Source organism: Salmo trutta, chromosome 8 (genome assembly GCF_901001165.1).
Source record: "Salmo trutta chromosome 8, fSalTru1.1, whole genome shotgun sequence".
NCBI classification, from domain to species: domain Eukaryota; kingdom Metazoa; phylum Chordata; class Actinopteri; order Salmoniformes; family Salmonidae; genus Salmo; species Salmo trutta.
The window spans coordinates 32,659,328-32,685,127 of NC_042964.1; the positions used below are offsets into that span (position 1 = coordinate 32,659,328).

At 41.5% G+C, this 25,800-nt stretch overlaps 1 protein-coding gene across 1 annotated transcript in view; it reads left to right on the top strand.

Annotated features, from left to right (window-relative positions):
• Window positions 1–1,066: 1,066 nt before the first annotated feature.
• Window positions 1,067–25,800, top strand: part of LOC115198710 (myoD family inhibitor domain-containing protein) — a 31,323-nt gene continuing 6,589 nt past the window's right edge. Inside the window, exons 1-4 of the mRNA XM_029760884.1 lie at window positions 1,067–1,325; window positions 1,610–1,772; window positions 3,638–3,766; window positions 23,654–23,956. Of these exons, the coding sequence (XP_029616744.1) occupies window positions 1,679–1,772; window positions 3,638–3,766; window positions 23,654–23,956 (526 nt within the window). The 5' untranslated portion in view covers window positions 1,067–1,325; window positions 1,610–1,678. The remainder of the gene's footprint in view (window positions 1,326–1,609; window positions 1,773–3,637; window positions 3,767–23,653; window positions 23,957–25,800) is intronic.

The window sequence follows — 25,800 nt, forward strand, 5'->3', positions numbered from 1 at the left end:
CATTTTTGCGACTGCACTTGAAACTTTCTTGAAATGTTCCGCATTGACTGACCTTCATGTCTTAAAGTAATGATGGACTGTCGTTTCTCTTTGCTTATTTGAGCTGTTCTTGACATAATATGGACTTGGTCTTTTACCAAATAGGGCTATCTTCTGTATACCACCCCTACCTAGTCACAACACAACTGATTGGCTCAAATGCATTAAGAAGGAAAGAAATTCCACTATTTAATTTTTAACAAGGCGCACCTGTTAATTGAAATGCATTCCAGGTGACTACCTCATGAAGCTGGTTGAGAGCATGCCAAGAGTGTGCAAAGCTGTCCTCAAAGCAACGGAGGCCTACTTTGAAGAATCTAAAATATATAATATTTAGATTTGTTTAACATTTTTTTGTTTACTACATTATTCCATATGTGTTATTTCATAGTTTTGATGTCTTCACTGTTATTCTGCAATGTAGAAAATAGTCAAAATAAAGAAAAACCCTGGAATAAGTAGGTGTGTCCAAACTTTTTACTGGTACTGTATATTTATCTACCAATAGGTGCCCTTCTTTGTGAGGCATTGGAAAATCTCCCAGGTCTTTCTGGTTGAATCTGTATTGGAAATTCACTACTTGACTGAGGGACCTTACTTGTATGTGTGAGTTACAGAGATGAGGTAGTAATTCAAAAATAATCTTAAACACTATTACAGCACACATAGTCCATGCAACCTTTTTTTTAAGTACTCTTCAATAAGTTTAAAACGTCAGTAGTGATCAGCCTAATAGTTAAACAAAAACTATTTGAGTTGTGATGACTTGGAGGATGCAAGTGGCCACTGTGGCTCTGCCACATTATTGGACAAGGTGCATCGATGGACATCAAGATAATGATAGGTAATACTATTCAGAGCAAATAAGCAGCAGCTATACTTTGAGGACACTTTGTTTAGGATACAGTCAAGTGGCAATAGTTTACACGTCAAAGTTTACTTCTCCAACATTTTCCCATGGTCCTTAGACACACTGCACACGAGCGCTCTAATTTCTGCAGCTGGCCGAGCATGCGCGAGTAGCTTTCGGAATCCGGATATGATGAAAATGTTTAAGTCCAAACTTTTTTCAAGCTTACCAGCAGAATGTCGATGACATTAGGAGTAATATTTCAACTTTTCCCGCGCGAATAGCGCGATTAACGGAATCATTGGAAATGTATTGATAACTTTGGAGATATTTGAATTTACAACTCGTGCGGAATTTTCCAACGAGAAGGCGTTTCACTATGGAGGAGGGATGGGAATAAGTCAAACTTGAGACAGGGAGTTGTCATGTTTGTAAGGTACTTATCAACAAACTTATTATGCATGTTTACATAGTTTTGCTTATGATTTATTCGATAATAAATAACCATATTTATACATTTAAACGACTTAGTTGCAGATTTCCTTTCCGTTTCTATAGTTTCTGTAAGGCAGTAAAGTGGGAAAATTCCACTTACTTTTAACGACATATTGTGGTTTGACGTCACTCAAACCACATCTCTATGAGAGAGAACCAGTAACTTGCTCATTGTCGTTAACTTGAGTGGTAGTTTGTTACTCAAGTCTACATTCACATTCCCAGGATTGAGGACTAAGGAGGAAAAGGAGGCTCATCTTTATCTGTCGTGTATCACTCCAAGAGGACTGTCTCATGTCCACTGAGACCGTCTTACCTCTGGAAGGGCCTGCTGGGCCAGGGAAGAACCTTCAACAGGAGACAAGTCCTCTTCTCCCAAACTCTCACGGTATGACATTATACTGCATATAAGGGCTGACAACATGACTGTTATGCAATTGTTGTTTATTTATTTGATGAAGGTGTTGTACTTATGCTCTACATCTCTTCCACTTTCAATTAACACTGTTGGAAATTTACCATTGATGGAATATTCCATCAATAATAACTTGGTCAAGATGGAAAATTAGTCATCATTGAAATCATGATCTTGTTTTCCTTGCAATGTCAGAATCCATCAGTTCACTCAGAACAATAATAACAACCAACATGAACCCATTCCCTCTAAATTATATTCCTGTCGTTTTGCCAGACATCAGTAGCTATACACCAGCATTAGGCATGATAATGTTTTCATTATTTCACAATAAAGATTGAAGGAACGCCTTGGTGACTATTAGCAGGAACCACAGCCAATTATAGTTTTTAATTAACTTTCTAGTTGCCCGTTAGATTATAACATGTAAAATAAGCTTGGCCCCGTTTTTCCCCCCCCCTTCTTCTTTCAAACAGCCACTGAACCGTTACCCATCCTATTTATACCAAGCATCATTACAGCACTGTCAAAAATAGCAAAGTAGGACAGAGTAAGCAATCACAGGGACGGGTGGCAAATGGATTTCCGCAGGACCTTCAAAGCCTTTCTCAGTTAAGACTGGATATCCCCTCTCTCAGGAGGCTGTAGATGTTCTGAGAATAGGCTAATTTATTTCTAACTGTAATCACTAAATACAGCGATGCATCACACACTGCTACTGTAAGTGTGCATCGATCTGAGAGGGAGGGAGTCACACCAAGACTAAAGACTTGCCATCTATCAGCCCCTGCCTCTGGCTAAGATTGGGCCATATCTCTAGAGCCACTGTGGCTCATTTATCTATGTGCCATTGCTTACTAAACAGAGCGACAGCATTACAGGCCTGCAACAAATACATCATCCGGCTAAGGAAAATAACATTTGCCATGTTGTGCTGAGCCATTCGTCACCTTCTTTTCCAGAACAAAACAACATGAAAAGGGCTATGGTTACAACCAAAACATAAAACGAAGAAGAAAAAAAAAACAGGATCTGTCTGAAGCAAACGGGAATTCGTTTTTTCAACTATGTCATAAAGATTCCCTGACGAAAGCCATGCAGCCTAAACGCATGAGAAATGTAAGACTTTGTTTCCATTGAGCATGCCATACAAATAAAGGCATTTTAATTAATTGTATGAAGAGTGCCTTGGTCCTCCTTTCTTTTTGTATGTCATAAAGGCATTGTAGATGTTTTTTTGTTGTTGTAGCCTATTGGCTAAACATAGCAGGAATGGAGACGGCACTCTTGCAATGATCATTTAATGTACAGTATTTGATGAGGGATCACATAGTACTAATAACGTCACTCAGAGAGATGGGCTGACCTTTTGCATAGTTATTGGAGCAGGTTTTTACCTACATACGTTTTTCAATGTAGATGTATGCTGTTTTTATGGTTGTATAAACCTTGGCAGGTAGTGCACACCCAGGAGTAGAGAAAATTTGATCCAGAAATCTGGCATTGGCTTTTACCTGAACCGCCTTGCTCCCGACTCTGTTGTGAAACCTTTCGACAAAGGAAAGGAAAGGGACAATGTTTTCTCTGGCAAAAATAAGGCAGCCCTGGCTTGGCTTGTCCTTTTGTCCCTGATATTAGTATTACGTCCACCGAAGTTGACCTTCTCCTCACCATTTACATCTGTTTCTGAGTAGAAGTACATAATGCAACTTTATTTTGACCAGTTGAGTTGTTCAATGGGAGGGCATGTAAACAATCTGTTTGTCGCGCTCTCCCTCCCCCCTTCTTTTTAGGCTAAACAGGTGTTCAATTTCTTATGTTGTGTACTTTGATCCTAGATGCTTGTGGCAGTAACGAATCATCTGAAACTACAAACCCATCCAGAACATCGTGTCCCAGAGGCACGTCCACTGAAGTACAAAGTCACGTGACGGGAGAAAACCCTACCTATTGTGACCCTGTTCGAAGTAAGTGTTACAATGAGGGGCTCCTCAGGAAATCCTGCTATTACGTGTTTGCCCAGATCCTCATCTGTTACTTTAATGGGATCCACACAAAACACAGTGCCTAACAATTGTACTGTACACATTGATAGAAACAATGACATAGCGACAGAAATACTCTAAACATGTATAGCCTTGTGCAGTAGCCAAGCCCAGCTATCTTACCTGAGTAATGTTTTTGTCATGACCATGTTCTGTCAGGACCTTCGGACTTGTCATAAGCTGGCATCATCAATCAACTCTTGTCACTGCTAGGCCCTGTGGCAGAGTGACGTATGCCCGTTGACAGATGGTCCCTCTGAAAAGTCACCCTCCCAGTTTCAGAGAGTAATGGCAAGATGGGATGAAGTAACATGCACGTTCTCTCATTCTGCTGTAATGACGAATAGTTGGCATGTTTCCTCCTGGTTGCTCTTCCAACCCTTCAGCTTTCTGTAGTGTGAGTGAGGAAATCCTGTTGTGGTTTGGCTTTGACTGTCTAGGCCCACTTGTTTCAGCTTTCAGTGCACTTAAATCATTTTAGAAGGCACGTATAGTGTTTTAGTGTATTTGCACTGTAGCCATATTTAGAGTGAAGCAGATAACATGCTTAGTTCTCCTTATTTGTGAAAAGAAATCTCCCTTACTAGCACTGAGTTTGCTGATAGCTACTTTGAGGAAAAATGTACTATTGACTGATATGTGGTTGTCCCATCTAGCTATCTTAAGATGAGTGCACTAACTGTAAATTGCTCTGGATTAGAGAGTCTGCTAAATCAGTGTGTCCCAAACTCTCTGGTGGGGGCCCTGATTCAAATAATCCAAGCTTGATGATGAGTTGGTTATTTGAATGAACTGTGTAGTGCTAGGGGAAAACCAAAACGTGCACCCAGGGATGGCCCCCAGGACCGAGTTTGGGAAACCCTGTACTAAGTGACTAAAATGTAAATATTCTACCCGGCTGAAAGATTCAGTTACTAATGAAAGGGGAGAATGGGCCATAGCAACAGCAAAGCAATCTGTGGTTATTTTGCAGTTAAGGTGATACACACTTGGTTGATTCTTAACCCTCAACTCATTCCTCAACTCAACCCTTAACTCATTCCAGTATATGGGTTGAAAATGTCACTAACAAGCGTCTAAATTGGAACATAGTGTCTGTACAGTAATATGCTATACATGACGTCAGAGCTCTGGCTATGTGCTTCACAGCGCTGTATGGATTTCGACTGACAGGCGTTCTAAACTTGAGCACCGCACTCGACAAGAAGAGTTGAAGGCTGTTCTTTGAATCATAAAAGTGCATTGAAATTGCTTAGAAATTGTGCACACTTTGGAGAGGTGTGTGTGTGGCCACTTGAGGTCACCAGTTAGTCCTCAACCAAACCCCTGTCATTTGTTTGTCTTATGATGCACTGACCCCACATTTTCCAGGAATAGTCTTATCATGTTACTGAATGTCTCCAGTGTATTTTCAGATTTCATTATCAACAAATGCGGCAAAATGTATACAAAATCAAGTGTAATGGTTGGATTCGGTCTTGTCTGGTGAACTGTTGTATCCTCACCTTTAGTGTAATAATTGTCCCATTATCACCAAACTCTTCCCTTTCAACTGCTACAATGGTTATGCATTTCATATTTCTTCTGTAAAACATTTCAATTCCCACAAGTGTAAAGGGTTAAGCAATGTAAACGCTTCCTCATGTATCATTGTGCCCTTTTGTTCAGCAGAAATAATAGGGGAAACTAAAATAAATTGATTGGAAAGTTCTCACTTTTTTTTTGGAATGGAAAGTACATGTCACACCCTATTTACAACTCTGAGTCCCACTGAGTTAGAACTGTGATAATAGAAACAACCTGTTCTGTTCTGTCCAGAAAGCAATATTGTACACTTAAATCACACTGCTTTAGCGTCTTGGCAAAAGAAAATCTCATTACCTCAAGATTTACCGTTTTGAAACAGACTTGATTATCCACATTACAGGTACCGACTAGTACAGCAGTAGAATCAGAAAAAGCAGCAACTCTAACTCCTCTAAAACCCTCTTGTGTTTGCCACTTCATAAGGAGAGTGTGGTGTCCGGCAACGCTAATAGCAACAACAACCTGATTGCTTCCATCCATGTAGTTGTGGTTAGAGGATTGGTTACATTCTGACACAGTAGCTCTTTGTTTCTAGGATGTTCAACTGTTCCAGGGCGTCTTTTCGGTCTTACGCTAATGACTTGCCAGAGCAGCTTTGAAAAAGGATTTTGAAGCGAGAACTTGTCAAACCAAGGTAGCTACTGTAGCTAGCAGGTGTAGGTAGGGCTGTGATGGTCATGGAATTTTGGATGATGGTTGGCCACACTTTCCACCAGGCTACCCCAACCCCGGCCAATAGCTCTGCACCCCCTGCAGCAACTGGCCCAAGCCCCCCCTGCTTCTCCTTCACCCAAATCCAGACAGCTGACGTCCTGAAAGAGCTGCAGAATCTGGATCCCTACAAATCAGCTGGGCTAGACAATCTGGACCTTCTCTTCCTAAAATTATCCGCCATCATTGACCGCAACCCATATTACTAGTCTGTTCAACCTCTTTCGTATCGTCTGAGATTTCTTAAGATTGGAAAGTGGCCGCGGTCATCCCCCTCTTCAAAGGGGGAGACACTCTAGACCTAAACTGTTACAGACCTATATCCATCCAAATAAGAATTTGTTCTTAACTGACTTGCCTAGTTAAATAAAGGTACAAATCCTGCCCTGCCTTTCTAAAGTCTTCGAAAACCAAGTTAACAAACAGATCACTGACCATTTAGAATCCCACCGTACCTTCTCCGCTGTGCAATCCGGTTTCCAAGCTGGTCACGGGTGTACCTCAACCACGCTCAAGGTACTAAACGATATCATAACCGCCATCGATAAAAGACAGTACTGTGCAGCCGTCTTCATCGACCTGGCCAAGGCTTTCTACTCTGTCAACCACCGTATTCTTATCGGCAGACTCAACAGCCTTTGTTTCTCAAATGACTGCCTCGCCTGATTCACCAACTACTCAGAGTTCAGTGTGTCAAATCGGAGGGCCTGTTGTCCGGACCTCTTGCAGTCTCTATGGGTGTACCACAGGGTTCAATTCTCGGGCTGATTCTTTTCTCTGTATATATCAATGATGTCGCTCTTGCTGCGGGTGATTCCTTGATCCACCTCTACGCAGACGACACCATTCTGTATACATCTGGCCCTTCTTTGTACACTGTGTTAACAAACCTCCAAACGAGCTTCAATGCCATACAACACTCCTTCCGTGGCCTCCAACTGCTCTTAAACGCTAGTGAAACTAAATGCATGCTCTTCAACCGATCGCTGCCCGCACCCGCCCGCCCGACTAGCGTCACTACTCTGGATGGTTCTGACTTAGAATATGTGGACAACTACAAATACCTAGGTGTCTGGCTAGACTGTAAACTCTCCTTCCAGACTCATATTAAGCATCTCCAATCCAAAATTAAATCTAGAATCGGCTTCCTATTTCACAACAAAGCCTCCTTCGCTCACGCTGTCAAACATACCCTCGTAAAACTGACTATCTTACCGATCCTCGACTTCGGCGATGTCATTTACAAAATAGCCTCCAACACTCTACTCAGAAAACTGGATGTAGTCTATCACAATGCCATCCGTTTTGTCACCAAAGCCCCATATGTCACCCACCACTGCGACATGTATGCTCTCGTCGGCTGGCCCTCTCTACATATTCGTCGTCAGACCCACTGGCTCCACGTCATCTATAAGTCTTTGCTAGGTAAAGCTCTGCCTTATCTCAGCTCACTGGTCACCATAACAACACCCACCCGTTGCACGTGCTCCAGCAGGTATATCTCACTGGTCATCCCCAAAGCCAACACCTCCTTTGGCTGCCTTTCCTTCCAGTTCTCTGCTGCCAATGATTGGAACGAATAGCAAAAATCGCTTCAGTTGGAGACTTATATCTCCCTCACTAACTTTAAGCATCATCTATCTGAGCAGTTCACCGATCGCTGCAGCTGTACATAGACCATCTGTAAATAGCCCACCCAACTACCTACCTCATCCCCATGTTGTTTTTATTTACTTTTTTTGCTCTTTTGCACACCAGTATTTCTACTTGCACATCATCATCTGCACATCTCACTCCAGTGTTAATTTGCTGAATTGTAATTACTTTGCTATTATGGCCTATTTATTGCCTTACCTCCTTAGTCCATTTGCACACACTATATAGATTTTTCTATTGTGTTATTGACTACTTTTGTTTATCCTATGTGTAACTCTGTGTTGTTTTTTGTCACACTGCTTTGCTTATCTTGGCCAGGTCGCAGTTGTAAATGAGAACTTGTTCTCAACTGGCCTACCTGGTTAAATAAAGGGGAAATAAAAATAAAATGTAATGTATGGTGTGCTGCACTACTGGCAAGTAAAATGCATCACTTTCATCTACAAAAAAATAAAGAAGTCTGTGACAACAGTTTTAATGTAGTAGTTGTAGTCACCCCCCACAGACTGGGTGTTTGGGGAATATGAAAAGTGAGGGAGACGAAAAATCTATTTTTGAGGGAAAGGTACAGGAACATGTCTTAGTCACTTCAAATAATGATAAAAACCTAATCTGTGTATAGAGGTTCTGTTTAGCAAATTGAATGGAAATGGAAATCTTTTGAATATAGTTAGCTTACAGAATGCAATGTTGGATATCCAGGGCAAGGAGCTGATGAACACTGAACTGGTCTGGTTGATTCTAATGAAGCCCTCACTTACTGAAGCAGGAAATCATCTGACTGACCACAGAGTGCCAAATTATTCCTTTTTTCTTTCATCCCTCTGTCCGATTTCCAACTTGTTGGGTGCCCTAGGCTGCATGTGATTTGTCTTGGTCTGTTGTTTTGTATTAGCCTGAATCAAAACAGAAAATCTGGCGCTTGTTATTTGAATGTTTTGTGTTTGTCTTAAAGGGTAACTTCAACCCCTTCCCCCCAAAAATAATGCATTCAGGTGAAGTTGTGGGTGGGGGGATGCTCCTAAATATACATTTTGTGGGTGGGTAAACTTAGTTGTACCTGATCCCAACACTTTCTCACCAAAACATACTTACCAGAAGTCAACTGGCAAACATGGATAATACAATTCTGTGCATTGGACAGTTGGCTCACAGTGGTAAGGCACTGAGTTCTTTATCTATTGCCACCTGCGGTGTAAGTTCAAATCCCCCATGGGGCACAAAAAATATTATGAAATGTGGACTCACATTTATTGCGTTCTTGCTTTGGGAAGAACAGTGCAATCCTCACCTTCAAACTGAAAATGAGGGTCTCAATTCAATTTGCAGTAATGATGTAGCTCTTTTTCCAATGGTCAAATTAACTCTCAGATTGGTCTTGGGTACTGTATAAAAATCTACAGCTACTACCAGGGCGACCCCTCTCACAGGTATGGTTTCACTTTTCAGAATTAAAAGTGTATGGGCACAGGAAAAATATCTGCCCATTGTGGGATTGGAACTCACAACCAGTGGCCTATGAGCTGTTTAAGCAGACTGTGCCAGTTATAGAGATTGGGGAAAAATAGTTGGCATGACCACCTTAGCCGAAAACATCTGGTTTTCGATGAAAAAATTGTTTTTTTTCATTAAAGTTACTCTAACAGTTAACTTGAGCTAAATAAACACAAGTTTATTTCTGACCTTTTTTTAATATCCAAAGTGTAAAGGGCATGTATCTTCAGGTCACTGTTTCTTGTTAGAGCCCTTCAACTATAAGGCCCCAGTATGTGGCAGCTAGCAGGGTCTTATGTGGCTCGGCCCCTAGGGGAATACACTCAGCTGATATCTCCTCCAGACTGGGCTTTGGATCTGCAGGCCCGGGCCTTAAATAAATTGCCATGATCTAACGCCAGTTTTAGGTGTTTAATCGCCACATTATTCACTGTGATTGTCAAATAGTTGAAGTGCTCTCGCCGTGGATAAAGAGACGTGAGGTCAAATGACATGGCTGTCGCCTTGAAAAGAAAGACATTAGTGTGGCCTTTGTGTGAATCCCTGATTGTGCTTTTACTCTGGAAGCTTCAAGGTTATTACCCGGGTGCAGAAATGACCTTTAGGAAGTTTAATATTTGACACTTCCAATGGTAGATGTATGTCGATGAATTATTGCTCCGCTGGTGGATGTCGCAGAAGAGCTTTCTTGCTTATTGATGCCTCAATATAGCATCTATGAAATGAATGCAGAATAGTGGGACATACAGGAATTGTCATTGTTTTGAATAGTGTTGTGTAAAGATGATGAACTTCAGAAACTTGTGTGTGTGTGTGTATATATATATATATATATATATATATATATGTGTAATAATAATAATAATAATAAAAACATTTCTCATTATCAGTTTTTTTTGTGCTAGTATTTCTGCCAAAAGAACAGTATGGTTGTTGTTGTTATCCAAGAGCTAAATCTTTATTGTAATCCAGTAGACCCCCGTCTATACTGAAAAAATGTGTCTCAAGCAAGAGCCCATTTAAAAACAGAGGTGTAATTTTCAAGTGATTACTTACCAGTGGGTCATGGAATCAAAAACAGTATAAATAGGGTGAAATGGTAGCACAGGGGTTGATTTAAAATGGCCATTGTAATTCTACCTCTGTGGTAATTATTTCCTCATTGTCTTGCTGTAGATGGATTTCATCTGGGAAATTTCAAGCATTCCAATTAGCGTTTCCAGAAGTGTTGAAGCCTATTCATTGTGGATGTTTTTTTTTTTTTCGATTTAAAGTTTTATTTAAGTTTTCTTGTTTTTCAATCAACCAACAAAACACATTCCACATTCACAGATGTGACAGATAAAATAAAAATATATTATATACACATATACACACAAAGAATAATTATTTAAAAAATAAATATATATATATAAAACTTGCAGCAGCACTATCAAGGTTCTTATTAGCTATTTCCAGCCTTAGCTGAGACGACGAGCAAATAATTAGTTTTTAGATTTTACATGTTGTGTAAGGTGCTGTATCTGCTCATTTCCCTAATCGCCCCATTCACTCTGTCCAATTTGAAATATATTTGAGTAGTGGAGACCAGAGTCTATCAAACTTGGGCTGTCTCTTGCGGAGGTCATAAGTGAGCTTTTCAAGAGGGAGAAAGTCAACAATCTGGTCAATCCACATTTTAAATGTAGGAGAGGTATTAGAGGCCCACAATAGAAGAATACATTTCTTAGCAAAGTATGTAATACTCATAAGCAAATTTTCTCTGTCAGGATCAAGAACAAAGTCCTGCTGGGCATTAAGAAGATAGATACACGGGGTCATATCAAACTGTACATCTAGTATTTTCTGTGCAGCAGTATGTATAGATTGCCAGATTTTGGCAATCTCTCTACAGCTCCAAAATACATGCATATAGGTTCCACTTTCAGAGGTACATCTTTTACAGTTAGGAGAAATGTCTGTTTTCATTCTAGGGAGTCTCAAAGGAGTGTAATAAAATGTGTAATTAGATTCTTTCATTTTAACATTAGTAGAGGAGCAGTATACCCTATCGCAAACCTCCGCCCATCACTGACCAAGGTCTTTTTCCCAGATTATTTTCAAAGGAGTAAAGGAGGAGCCTCCTTTCTCAGAAAGGAGTCTACAGATATAAGATAATTTACCTTTAATGGATTGTGCTGTGACAAGAAGGGTTTCAACTTCATTCAACTGAGTTCTAAACCTCCTCTTGGAAGTAAATGAGGAAATGACATGTCTAATTTGAAGATAAAAAAGGGGATCTTGGCACATTGAATTCACTGCAGATCTCTTGAAAGGATTTCAGTGTAGTGGTTTTCTGATGAAATAGGTCTGAAAAGGTCCTGATTCCTAGAGTATGCCAAAGATTAAAGTTGGCATCCCTCAGGGCTTTTGGCAAGTCTGGGTTGCCTACTATAGGTGAGTGAGAACATATTTGGGAGGAAATGCCCAGGTATTTCTTACAGCCCCTCCACGCTAGAAGGGTGCTGTAAATCACAAAGGTTTTGGCTATGTTGGCCACTTCACTAAAGTTATTAATGAATATAATTGAGCTTAGGGGCAATGAACCACAGGATTGGGCTTCTATCTGAATCCACGTTGACTCTTGTCTGTTTGTGATCCATGTTAGCATGTTGCGGATTTGGGCAGACCAGTAGTACAATTGAAGGGAGGGAAGGGCAAGAACACCCTTAAACTCAGGTTTCGATAGAGTGGAGAACTTGATCCTAGATTTTTTTTTTTATTGCCCCATAAATTTGGTGATGCTTTGGTTAGTTGTTTTGAAAAAGGAAACTGGGAGATGGCATGGGAGCATCTGAAATAAATAGTTCAGTCTAGGGAGGATGTTCATACAGATGACATTAATTCTTCCTACTAAGCTAATTGGGAGTGAGATCCAGGTTTGGAGATCGTTCTTGATTCGATCCAGGAGTGGAAGATAATTTTCCTTAAAGGCTATTCAGATCTGGTGTTATGAAGATCCCAAGGTATTGAAACCCCTGTGTCTTCCATTGGAATGGACATAGTGTCTTCATAGAGCTGGTGAGTGTAATATTGAGAGGGCAGACAGTGGATTTGTTAAAATTGATCTTATAACCTGAGAACTTGCCATACTGAGCAATTGTGTCTAAAATGGGAGGGATTTCTCAGGGTTGGATATGTAGAGCAAGACATCATCCGCGTAGAGCGAATCTTGTGCTGCAGGCCGCCTGCAGAAACACCCATAATACTTGGATTGCTCCTTATCAACTCTGCCAGAGGCTCCGCCCCCAACAAGTAGAGCAGGGGGGACAGCGAGCACCCTTGTCTTGTGCGCCATCCCAAAGGGAATCTGTCAGAGTTCAGTCCGTTAGTAGTCACCATGGCATTTGGATGAGAGTATAGTGATTTGATCCACTTAATAAAGTTTGTGCCCATATTGAACTTTTCTAAGACTGAGAACAGAAAGCTCCACTCCATCCTGTCGAATGCCTTCTCAGCATCCAGTGAAGCCAGCAGGACAGGGGTCTTCTGTTTGTTTACATGATCAATAATATCAAAAAGACGGCGAATGTTATCAGAAGAGTATCTCTCTAATAAATCCAGTTTGGTCCGCTTTTATTATTTTGGGAAGAAGAGTGTTTAGTCTTTTGGCGAGCAATTTGGTAATTATTTTGTAGTCGAAATCCAACAAGCTTATGGGCCGGAAGGACGAGCAGGATAGAGAGTCCTTGTCTTTTTTTAGCAACACTGTAATGCGAGCTGTGTGCATTGAGTCATTGTTTTGAATCCTCCAGCATTGGCATGAAAATAGGGCTAAGCTGGGGCCAAAAAGCTTTATAGAACTCTCTGGGGAATCCATCTGGGGCTGGGGACTTATTAGGTGGCATGGAGGTAATTGCCTCCAGGACCTCCTCAGGAGTGAAGGAGGAGTTGAGATCTTCTTGGTCGGTCTCTGATAGTTTAGGTAGTGAGAGTCCCTCTAGGAATGAGTGGAGTTCTGCCTCCGTGTGTTTTCTCTCAGAGGTATATAGTTTGCAGTAAAAATCATGAAAAGTTAAATGTATCTTTTTTGGGTCATATGTGACCTCGTCCTCTGCTGTTCGGATAGCCATGATTGTACGCTCCGACTGCTCTTTTTTTAATTGGTAAGCAAGCAATCTACTCGGCCTATTGCTATACTCATGGTATTTCTGTTTAGTAAAGAAAACTTTTATCTCCCTTTACGTTGACTCCAGGAGGTGCTGTCTGGGGATTGTTTATGTACTTTTTCACAGCGTTCCAGCTCCCTCTCAAGATCTAGCCTGTGTGCTTCCATTGCTTTTTTCTTAGAGGAAGCATATGCAATTAGATGACCTCTTAGTGTGGCTTTAGCAGCATCCCATATTGTGGCCGGAGAAACCATACCAATGTATGGAACGCTTCGTTTGATAACATGGAGGTGTTGAATTTCCAGCTCTTTGACCTCAGGATGTTTTTGCAGAGATCTGAAAGTGCTATGGGTCCGATTGTACACGTGGCTGAATTTATGAAACTCTTTGGGATACAAATGTAATCTATACGGGAGTAGGTGTTATGGACATTAGAGTAGTATGTATAGTCCATAGATGAGCTATTAGTCTCTCTCCAGATATCTATCAGTCCCATCTCTTTAGTAAGAGAGTTCAACATCTTTGCAGGTCTAGGATTTGTGGTGGGGACTTGAGATGATTTGTCTAGGGTTGGGTTAAGGGTATAATTAAAATCTCCGGCCACCACGCCAAAGGAAACACAATACTCATTGAACAGGGTTATCATTTTTGACATGAAAGCAGGAGTATCTGTGTTAGGGGCGTATATGTTTAAGATGGTAATTGGTTGTCCATACAGTGACCCAGTTATCAAAATAAATCTCCCCTCCGGATCAGATTTGTTTTTGTCAATTATGAATGGAACATTCTTATGGATAAGTATGGCTGTACATCTACTGTTTGATTTGAAAGATGAGAAATACACCTGTCTCACCCAAACTCTGCGGAGTTTGGCATGTTTGGCATCACAGAGGTGTGTCTCTTGTAATGTCTGCTTTTTTCTTTTTTAGAGCACATAGTATATTTTTCCGTTTTTATTGCATGACCTAGACCATGGCAGTTCCATGTCAATAGATTTAAGGTACTAGTCATCGTCATCGAACAGTAATCGAACTTTAGTGCAAGTCATCTCTGGGTAAAGGTGGATAATAGTTACAGCTGCGTTCACATAAAAGGAAAATAAATGTTGTACATAAAATAACAATCGCTGAACACCCCAGCCGAGTTCCCAAACAACTCGACATATCCCGTTGGATCTAAGATCTATGGAAATAAAAGTAGGCTGAAACGTTAGTAGGCCTAGGTTAGGCTATAGAGCCTATCCCTCTCAGCTAAAGGAAAATAAATATAGATTAGATGGCTATAATGACATTTAGCGGGGCGGGTGGGTCTTTGGATGTCGGCTATATGTTGTCTTACCTCCTTTAGTAATAACAGTAATCGCATTTAGTCATTGGTCCATTTCTCATTGACCAGGATTGTCTTTCAAAAAACATTTTGCCTCTTCGGGAGTTTTGAAGTGTCGCAGGGCTCCTTGGTGAAGAATCCTGAGCTCGTTTGGGTATTTTAATCCCCTAAAGATGCCTCGGTCAGTGGAGTATTTCTTCACCTCGTCAAACTCTCGCCGCTTTCGGCGTATTCCAGCTGACAGGTCCTGGTGTAAAGTGAGTTTGGCGTTTCCCACTGTAATGGTGTTGATTTTCGCCGCCTGTAGGACTCGTTCCTTGTCGGTGCATCTCAGGAAACGTATGGTGATTGGGCGCGGTGGTTGTCTGGCTGCTGGTGGGGGCCTCAATGCTCGGTGTGCTCTCTCGAGTTCTATGACTTTTTGACTAAAGCTAAAGGAGTTTAAACTTGAAGTGGATGTAAGATTAGGAATTGGAAACTACTTGTGTGGAGCTCTTAGTTTATGCGGCCATCTCGTTCAAGGGTCACGTGATCCCCATTTGTGGATGTTTTAAACAAAAAAAGATATTGAAAATACTTAAGTGAAATGATTAGAAACAGTGCCTTCGGAAAGTATTCAGACCCCTTGACTTTTTCCACATTTTGTTAGGTTACAGCCTTATTCTAAAATGCATACATTGTCCCCCCCCCCCCATCAATCTACACACAATACCCCATAATGACAAAGCAAAAACAGGTTTGTAGACATTTTTGCTAATAATAAAATGGAAAAAAAAGATATCACATTTACATAAGTATTCAGACCCTTTACTCAGTACTTTGTTGAAGCACCTTTGGCAGCGATTACAGCCTCGAGTCTTTTTGGGTATGACGCTACAAGCTTGGCACACTTGTATTTGGGGAGTTTCTCCCGTTCTTCTCTGCAGATCCTCTCAAGCTATCAGGTTAGATGGGGAGCGTTGCTGAACAGCTATTTTCTGGTCTCTCCAGAGATGTTAGATCAGGTTCAAGTCCGGGCTCTGGCTGGGCCACTCAATGACATTCAGAGACTTGTCCCGAAGCCACTCCTGCGTTCTCTTGGCTGTGTGCTTATGGTCGTTTTCCTGTTGGAAGGTGAACATTTGTCCCAGTCTTGATGTCCTGAGCACTCTGGAGCAGGTTTTCATCAAGGATCTCTCTGTACTTTGCTCCGTGACATGCACTGTCAACTTGGGACCTTTTATATCGACAGGTGTGTGTGCCTTTCCAAATCATGTCCGATCAATTGAATTTACAACAGTTGGACTCCAAGTTGTAGAAACATCTCAAGGATGATCAATGTAAACAGGATTCACCTGAGCTCAATTTCGAGTCTCATAGCAAAGGGTCTGAATACTTATGTAAATAAGCTATTTCTGTTTTATTTGTAATAAATTAGCAAAACATTCTACCAACCTCTTTTTGCGTTGTCATCATGGGGTATTGTGTGTAGATTGCTGAGGATTTTTATTTATTTAATCCATTTTAGATTAAGGCTGTAATGTAACAAAGTGGAAAAAGTCAAGGGGCCTGAATACTTTCCGGATGCAATGTATGCACACCTCCATTTATGTACTGAAATCTCATACACAAGTATTTCTAATGTGTGGATATCAGATATCACCATCATAATTCAAACACACAAGGTTATTGGCTATGGAGAACGAAAGATTGATTGTTTTGCACTGTTGGAGGGAGGATTTGAGTACTCAAACAAATTCAAATGATTGTCAGTTTTCTAATATTAGTAAAACACACAGGCCTAGATCGCATTCCCTAGTTTACCTGTCTTCTTGGAGCAGTCAGAGCAGGTGTGCACAGAGTTCCACTATATCAACTCTACAACAAAGGCTCTGCTGCATTCCCTGAACAGTAATGCCCTAGTGCAGCTCCACTCTGCTGGCTCCCAAACCAACCCCACAACACAGCACAGGGGGTAGTGCCTTGGAGCAGAGAGAGGGTAAGCTCTCTCTCTCTCTCTCTCTCACACACTCTCACACACAGGGGCCCACTTCAAATGAGAGCGGTGCAGGGGGGATTACTTGGCCTCTAACAGGGTTTTGGCTCCGACATTAAGGTTAAAACCCTTTTCTATTACAGAGATCTCGAGTGATGTTGCCCCCACGGTGTTTGCAGGTTCACCACCTCTCTGGTAGGTCATTCTGTCAGGGCTCTGATCACTGGACTGTGACTGGGGACCTGGCTGGGCTGGCTCCATTCAGACACAGTGCAGACGGCGCTCCCCGGCTAGAGCTGAAATCAATACGGCCGTCTCCGTTAAAAACCCACTCAGAGGCAGACTAGCACCTCTGTCCCCTAGTCTGATCACACAGCTTAAGGCCCTGATTGGCACCTATGAAGACAAAGACCATTGACCCACAGCTGCCCCATTAGCTCTGGTTAATGCTCAGATTGATACTGAGCAAATAAAGGAACCATGTCTATAGATATTTTTTATAGACTGACTGCCCCATACAGACCTTATACTGGCTGGCTGTTTTGGACTGCTCAGTTTTGCCTAGTTTCTTTTGTTGTTTTTTGTTGTTGCTGTGTGTTAATTTGAAAAGGATCTAACCTCCTCTCAGGTGCTGTTAGTACAGTAATGCCCTCCCTCCAGATGCATTGTGCCCTGTTTTGAATTTCAAACAAGTCAGTTTCCTGTGGAACTTGTATCTAACTTCAGCAAAGAGATTTTGAAATTGGTGGAATCTGTGAGTCATCGATGTAACTGAAATTGAAAATACTCCCCCTTCTCCTCACCCCCACCCTCTCTTCACTCCGCTTCTGTTGCTTAGTTTTGGTTTTGAGTCGTCAGAGAGAGGGTGGAGCACTCTGTGAGTATGGCGTCTGGCAGCTCCCCTAGGCCTTCTCTGAGTCACGTCATCATTGTTCTTTCTAGAAAATGTGGTAGCTGCCTGTGTAAAGCCTAAATCTGTGCAAGATGTGCACTTTCTCAAACTTGTGAAGACATTTTTACATTTGATTTTACTACATTCCTCTTTTGCTCTCAGATGGAAACAGATTGGGGGAAAAATGGGGATTTGATAAAGCTTAAGACAGAATCACAGCACAGGTCTTTTTTTTTTCTATCTTAGATGAAAAGGAGGGAGAAAAGTGTCATTCTGCTGCGCTCAGGTTTTAAGGCTGTGGTGGATGCCCTTGATCTGTTCTGTTATGCTACATTAGCACCACTCAAATTAGCAGCACACCAAATTCTACACAACACGGGAAAGAGAAGAACTTCAATGCCTTTACGCTTTTGGCATTTGCACAATGTGAATGATTTTCCTCTGAATGTGATTAATTTAAGAGAAAATGGCATCTCATTGGGTGTTTTTTAATGATAACAGTCAGACATTCATCTCACCAAATGTTCCGTTTTGAAATCGAAGGATAATTGATGACAGGCTCCACCTCCCCCAAGAGCGCCTGAAAGGTTCAGGTCGTCGAATCAAGCTCTTGTCTTTCAAGTTTCCTTCTCCACTGTAAAATGTAATTAAGCAGAACAAGGTCCGAAGGGGTTATTTTTTTCCCCTCAATCAGCGGCGAAATTACCAAATTTGAAATTAGCAAATCCCAGACGCCCTGCTTTCCTTGTCATTGTTATCAAGAGAGAGAGCGAGGCAGTCTAAAAGAAGGAAGGAAAGAGACTGCAAACAAGGGAAAGAGAGGATGGCTCAGAATATTAAAACACTCAAGTGTCAGATCACGACAGCAGGTTACATTTGAAGACCTAAATTTGAATGATAATTTGTCACAGAGAATTAAGTGTGCCACGGTGAAAAAGAGCTGAGTAATAGTGACTTATTCCTCATTCAAAACGGCAGGAAAATAAGACATGAGTGTAGATATGGGTGTTTCTCCAGGAATTATATTCTATATTATACAATACCATCAGAATAGAGGATAGGGGGGCTAATAGAGTTAACACTATTGTCACATCACATGTCACATCCTGTTGATAGAGTATCCTATCAGAGAAGATAATTTAGTTCCCTCAACAGGCAGAGATGGCCCATCGCCACTGGGCTAAGATGAATAGCGCTGTGATCAGTTGGAAGGTTACTTTTTTTTGTTAGTATAGGAGTGATCTGACATTACCACGACAACCACCACAGAGTCATCCTGAGATTGTCACGTGTTTTATTCTGTTGAAGCAAGATACAATTTCCTGTTACGCTACATGTGTTGAATGTCTTCCTGCTATACTACATTTATTTTGGTGAATGCTAGTCTGTCTCCATTAATTACAGTTCGACTAGGCTAGTTGGACTAGCTGATCCAGGCTATTCTAAGCTACAGCACCCTAACACTCCAACATTTTCACGCTAGATTTTTTTTATTTAATCAATTTGAATGCAATTAAAATGCTATTTTTACTCCAGATACTCGCATGTACAATGATTACAGCCTGGGTTGTGTTGAGTTGGGATAGTCGAAAGGACAATTCATGATGATTCTGCCATTGCTTGCAGCAACCTGTCCTTCGACACAATAAAGGAAGTCCTTGTCACAGAGTTGGAAAGTCAAACTGTAAATGAGCTTTGATATGCCGAAGGAAAATTTAAATCGGAGCCTTTGTAATAACGTTCATGGTGCTATTTTTTTCCCCCCTTCTCTACATATAATTCCCCAGGTTTTGCGTCTATAAATATGGGAATGGGAGATGTATAATTTCTAATGAGAAAATATATCCCTTTGGATTGAGCAGCCCAGCTAGCCAGACATTACAGGGGTGTTTGTTAGGAGGGGAAACGCCACCCCAGGCTGTTTAGGGGATGATGAAACCGCTGCTAGGTCATTGGCACATTCACAAATTAGCATTTCGATCAACCAGGTATAAGGCCAGAACATGTACAGGAGACATGTTTATAATATGCACATATGTAACGAGTACAAAGATAAACAAACAAGTTACTGGAAGAATTACCATTTTAAGTGTCTTTCAGTGTTTTTGAAAGATGCTCCTGTTGGATTAGTTTACATCTTGTTTATCATATTTGTATAATTTTTTTTGCTGTGAGTATTCCGCTTTCCACAGTGCATTTTGACTCACAAACCACTAGCATGGCGTATCTAGCTAGCTATTAGGAGATGGGGCTGGATGGATCTGTTTAGCCTGCTGACATGTGACATTTGAATAACTAACTGTGTTACTTATGATAGGCATCCTAATAGGTCTCTGCAAACAGGACTTGCTCTCTCTCCCCCCATTAATATTAAAAAGGATTGAGCCATTGAAACGCCGCTCTAGTTTTTGCACTCCTATCCAGCTCCTGCCTTACCTATGACTTATAGTGTAGTAATGTGCAAATTAGAATTTCCAAGCTGCCCTGTTTTGACCTCTTAGTTATATTTCCGGTACCTGAACTATTTTAGAATTCTTTTTTATGCAGCACATTTGAGTTGATGTTCATACATATTCCTCTCTCTTCCTGGTGGGTCCGTGTGATATACTCCTTGTGTCTTTTGGGTGCAATTTTGAATTCTTCCTATAGGACATATTTTCTGCCACATAAAAAAAAACGTAGGTGTTTATACACAGTTTTACATACAGAGTGATCCCGCACACAGACCGTAGCGCTCTCTAGGCGCAATGGCGCTGCGGTCCCCATGGCGTCGCGTACTACTCACTGAAGACTTGGTGACAAATGGCAATTATATTTGTGTGTTCTTCATGAATCCATCAAACACTGGCCTTTTTAAAAATGCTCCCGAGATATTTGAGCCTGTCAGATACAAGGGACCAAATTGGGATGCTGCTTAGACAGTCAAGAACCACTCACCCCCCAGTTCCATCTGATATGTTTGACAGCCTGTGTAGAGGAATACTCCATGTATTATTCAACTACAGATGTACACTCTCAACAGTTGTTGATGTGTTAGAAATAGGGTGGTTAGAAGTCCAATTGGAAGTGGGTTTTTTTTTTCTTCTCCTCCTCTCCTAAACATGGTGTTTTAATGCGATCTGTCAGGTTGTGTACGTCCACCAGCTCCGAACAAGTTTTTGTGGTAAACCACACAACTGTTCAATTTTAATCGCTTATGATTATTTCAACTAGCGGGAGTTGTTCATTTCTTTTTTATGGGGGATATGTTTCCTTGTCCGGATAGGAACACTGACTTTGCAGTGCATTTATATTACATAGGCATTTATATTGTATACCCAATCTATAGAGTATACAGTTGTTATCCAAGTTGATGTTTAACTGTTATTGTCTATTGCTACTAGTTCTATTTCTCTATTATTATCAGAAGGAGTTATACAGTATATTCTACATTCTACTAGCTGGCTTGGTTCAGTGTGGTTACATGGTTCATCATGCCATCATCTTTGGCAGGATCATCATTACCGTGATCAATGATTATGAATATTACCCTGTTCCTGTCCATTCATCTTCGTCTCCCATTGCTTTCTCTGGATAAAAATAAAACTCGGTCTGCACGAGAGACTGGGAACCTGTCCCTGGAAATGTGTCTTCGTAGGCTCACACTTGAACCACTTTCTAGGCTTTCTAGTGTGTCGGAAACCCGAACCGCGGCTTTTTTTATACGGTGGTTTCCTAATAACTATTTATACTTTGTAAATTGAAAGCTTGACTTTCTTCAAAGGGAAAGGTAATTATGCTGGCTGAGGCAGAGAATAGACAGACTGTGGGTTGGTCGTTTGTGGATGCCTCCATGACCTCTGTATGAGTAAAGAGACTGCTTTATTACACAAGCTGCTATGGGTAATTTATTTCATAGGCAAGTGTCGTCTTTTAGGCCAGAGTGTGGCGTCACATAGTCCTGCCTACATACTGTGTTTGTACCTTCCCAGTAGGCTATGTCAGTAAAGGGTATTGAGCTTAAGAGAACTTATTATATATTTTTTAATGATTAAAAAAACAAACTTTTACCCTCCAATTTTGTGGTATCCAATTGGTAGTTAGTCTTGTCTCATTGCTGCAACTCCCCTACGGAGTTGGGAGAGGCGAAGGTCGAGAGCCATGAGTCCTCCGAAACACGACCCTGCCAAGCTGCACTGCTTCTTGACACACTGCTCGCTTAACCCGGAAGCCAGCCCCACCAATGTGTCGGAGGAAACACCGTTCAACTAACGACCGAGGTCAGCTTGCATGCGCCCGGCCCGCCACAAGAAGTTCCTAGAGCATGATGAGACAAAGATATCCCGGCCGGCCAAACCCTCCCCTAAACCAGACGAAGCTGGGACAATTGTGCGCTGCCTCATGGGTCTCCCGGTCACGGCTGGCTGTGACACAGCCTGGGATCGAATCCGAGGCTGTCGTGATGTGATGCAGTGCCTTAGACCGCTGCGCCACTCGGGAGGCCAGCTTAAGGTAACTTTTGTACTAGTTATAGTATGGTTTGGTCGTTGCTAATTCTGAATTCCACTGTTAAAATGTGCCTTATTACAGAATAGATTGTTGATGTTCACTATATAAGAACAAAGTTGATATCTCACAAGTTACATGTGGATATTTGCAAAAGAAAACAAGCAATTGTTGAATCTCCTTGTTAGCCATTCGTAGTTTACTAACAATGTCACGTAAAAAGCTGTCAAATCCATCAACCTGGGTTTAAATCGGAGCATAATGAATTCTCCTTTGTGCCAACCAGTTGTCTAATTCAAATTGCATAGAAATCTGATCCCAAAAGTCTATATTTGTTTATAGAGGCTGCGTGCGGACCACTGTACGAGGAGACAAAGCAGTGTCTGTTTTTAATTGCACTGTTTTACATCTACATTCTCGTCAGAGAGGTCTCCCTGGGTGCTGAGAGTGTGTTGTAAAAAAGAGGTGGGCTAGAACTCGATTTTCCTTTCTCTTGTTAACAATAATTGCACTAGTTGGTGAGCAGACAGGAAAGAAAGAACAGGCGTATGCAGATCGCTGTTTGGCGCATCCACTTTGACTTGGAGAAGTTCAGGTACAGTAGTATCACTCTACAAATCAACACTACATCGTGTGGCTGTCACCAACAAAGTTCCCCTGTGAGTGTTGTATTGCCGTACGGGCCGCCGCTTGTACAGCACTCGCACCCTAAAATGCAGAGTTGGTAAAAAAGAGATGAATAATTCAACAGAGATCAATAAGTCACCGTGCTGCTATTTCTCTCTCCTTTCTGATGCAGATGGAAGGTAATGCAGGAGTTATCTCCCTGTAGAGCTGGATGTGCAGGAGTCTCTTCCCCTTCTTCCCCTGGAAATGTCACCGCTCCCTTTATTTTATCAGATGGCCCGACATTCATTCGTTCGGCGGTTGACTCTTCATGGCTGGCTGCTGCCTGTCACACGTGGAGCGACTGTAAGAGTGTAAAGAGCCAGAGCTTTGAGAATGGGGAAGGGAAATCACTACTCTACTGTAGCAGAGGCAGGAATGCAGGATCAGTCTTTCTCTTAACTCACCTGGGTGCTTCTCCAAGAAAATGCTTGTTCACTCATTGTTCACCTACAGGGATACTGTACTGTGTGATCATTTGGCTGTGTGAGGGTTGTAAATCCTCTTCTTCTGTGCTCCTTTATTTGTTAAGGTTCCATGATGGCAGTACAAAAAAAGGACAGTTATTGAAGGTTTAGCCTCGGGATTCCCGTATCTGTTCTGATGGTATCGAAACAAGAAATCTTGAGGGTTACAAAAAAAGTGATCTTAAGTGACTTATTTGATACTTGTCATGAGCGCCCAACATAACAAAGGCAGTCAGTACCTTGAACGTTCTAAACATCCTTCTCATACCCAGAATCTAGCTGTAAAACCTTAGTAGAGAATAAATGGCATGTTCTCAGTCAAACATGCTGAAAGCACAATTAAGTGCTCAATAACTGAAAAGAGAGGAGTGTGACATTTTAAAAATAACTTTCCCCACCCAGCTCAACCTCAGCCGCTGCCCCAGCCAACCACCTCTGCGCAGGGAGAGCCCAACGAGGGAGAAGATGCTGCTTCTGACAGGAGTCAAAATGGCCACCAATCCTCCACCGGCCTAAATAACGGCAATGGAATCCGTCGGCAATGTTCCTGTGGGGCGGAGCCGCACAGGAAGCAGCACCCATCGCCCGGCGTCTCCCAGAAGATGCAGAGCCAGCTTCGTTCCAGCCTGTCGGTCAACAGCGACAGCAGCAGACGGAGTAAGGGAAGCTCCACCGGATCTCACAAGCCTGGGACGTTACCAGAGGGTGAGTTATAAGTACTGGGCGCCGACTGTACACACACATACTCTGTCTTATATAGAACACACTCTCTCACTAGGAGGTAAGTACTGTGCTCCAACTTAAGGTCATTAGAGTCACTCACAGACTAATAATCACACAATGAACACACATCCCTCATCTGCTTGGCTTGACTTTCCCCTAGCACTTCATCAACACCTTTGGTGCAGGTCTTCCACCATTAACATTCCATTTGTCGAGAGGACAGAATAGACAGTCAAAAATGGACAGATTCTCTCGGTTCTCTTATTTTAATGATGAAAGTGTACTTTCATTTGGTCAAGACCTGCTTCCTATGGCTTTATTTTCCGCAACAACAACTGAAAGGATGTATTTTAGAATTCAGGGGGAGCCATCATTTTCTCAGGTGTTGTGCGGAGGTGAGTGCAGTAATGAAGGTGATTGGTGTTCTGAATGACTAATGGTCAGTAAGGTGTGACCTTCTAATGAGGCTGAGCCGCCCAGGGTGCCTGCTAAGTGTCATCCCTCCTTCCATACCTCTCTCCCTCTGCATGGGCCCATGTCTGTCCTCCAGTCTCCAGCCTTACTGTGGCTCCTCATTAACATTGGCTCTGTCTGTCTGGGAGTTACACACACATCCTCTTTTTATATATTTTTTTACCTCTGTTATCTGCTATCCATTATCTAACCTGCCTGCTGCTCCCTGCTTATCATCGCCTCGTCTGTGACTCTGCTCGCTTTGTCTTTTACTTTGTCTTATAGAGGGAGAAAAAAACAAGAGATGGTAAGTGTGAAATATGTGATACAGTGATCTCTAAAAGTATTGGGACAGTGACACATTTTTTATTATGTTGGCTCTGTACTCCAGCACTTTGGATTTCAAATGATATAATGACTGGGGTTAAAGTGCAGACTGCCAGCTTTAATTTGAGGGTATTTTCATCCATATTGGGTGAACCGTTTAGAAATTACAGCACTTTTTGTACAGGGGACCAAAGTATTGGGACAACATTCACCTATGTGTATTAAAGTGGTCAAAAGTTTAGTATTTGGTCCCATATTCATAGCATGCAATGATTACATCAAGCTTGTGACTCCTACAGACTTTCTGGATGCCTTTGCTGTTTGTTTTGGTTGTGTTTCAGATTGTTTTGTGCCCAATAGAAATGAATGGTAAATAATGTATTTTGTCATTTTGGAATCACTTTTATTGTAAATAAGAATATGATGTTTCTATACACGTCTTCATTAGTGTGGAGGCTACCATGATTATGGATAGTCCAGAATGATACCCTCAAATGAAACTGACAGTCTGCACTTTAACCTCATAGTCGTCATATAATTTCAAATCCTAAGTACTGGAGTACAGAGCCAAAACAACACAATACTTTTGGAGCTCACTGTAAAGTGTTTTTATATGAATTGGGGAATTTGAGATTGTTTGTCTTCACCAAGGTTAAGCTATTTGAAATATGCAGCAGATTGATGGTAGGGCTAAGGCTAACAAGTTATAGAGTTCCCTATAAATAAAAGGTATGATACAAGTTAAATATTCACCAATGATGTATTCCACAGGCGTCATGTTTTTCTTCCACGTCTTAATTGGCAAAGAGAAATAGCAGCAACAGTTCAATAAGTCTGTCTCATTACAGCTTTTGTGTTGGTTATTTTTCGACTTGTGTTTTCTAAATCAATATGTTCACACTCAAGTATTTATTTCCCGGCGGAAAACAGCAAGCTGTTGTGTTTTAATGTTTACATGGATTACCATAATCTGTTTGCCTGTGAAATTAGCTACTAAACAGCCCCTATGAACACTAGAAGAATAAAGCTCCACTGGAAGAGAACCT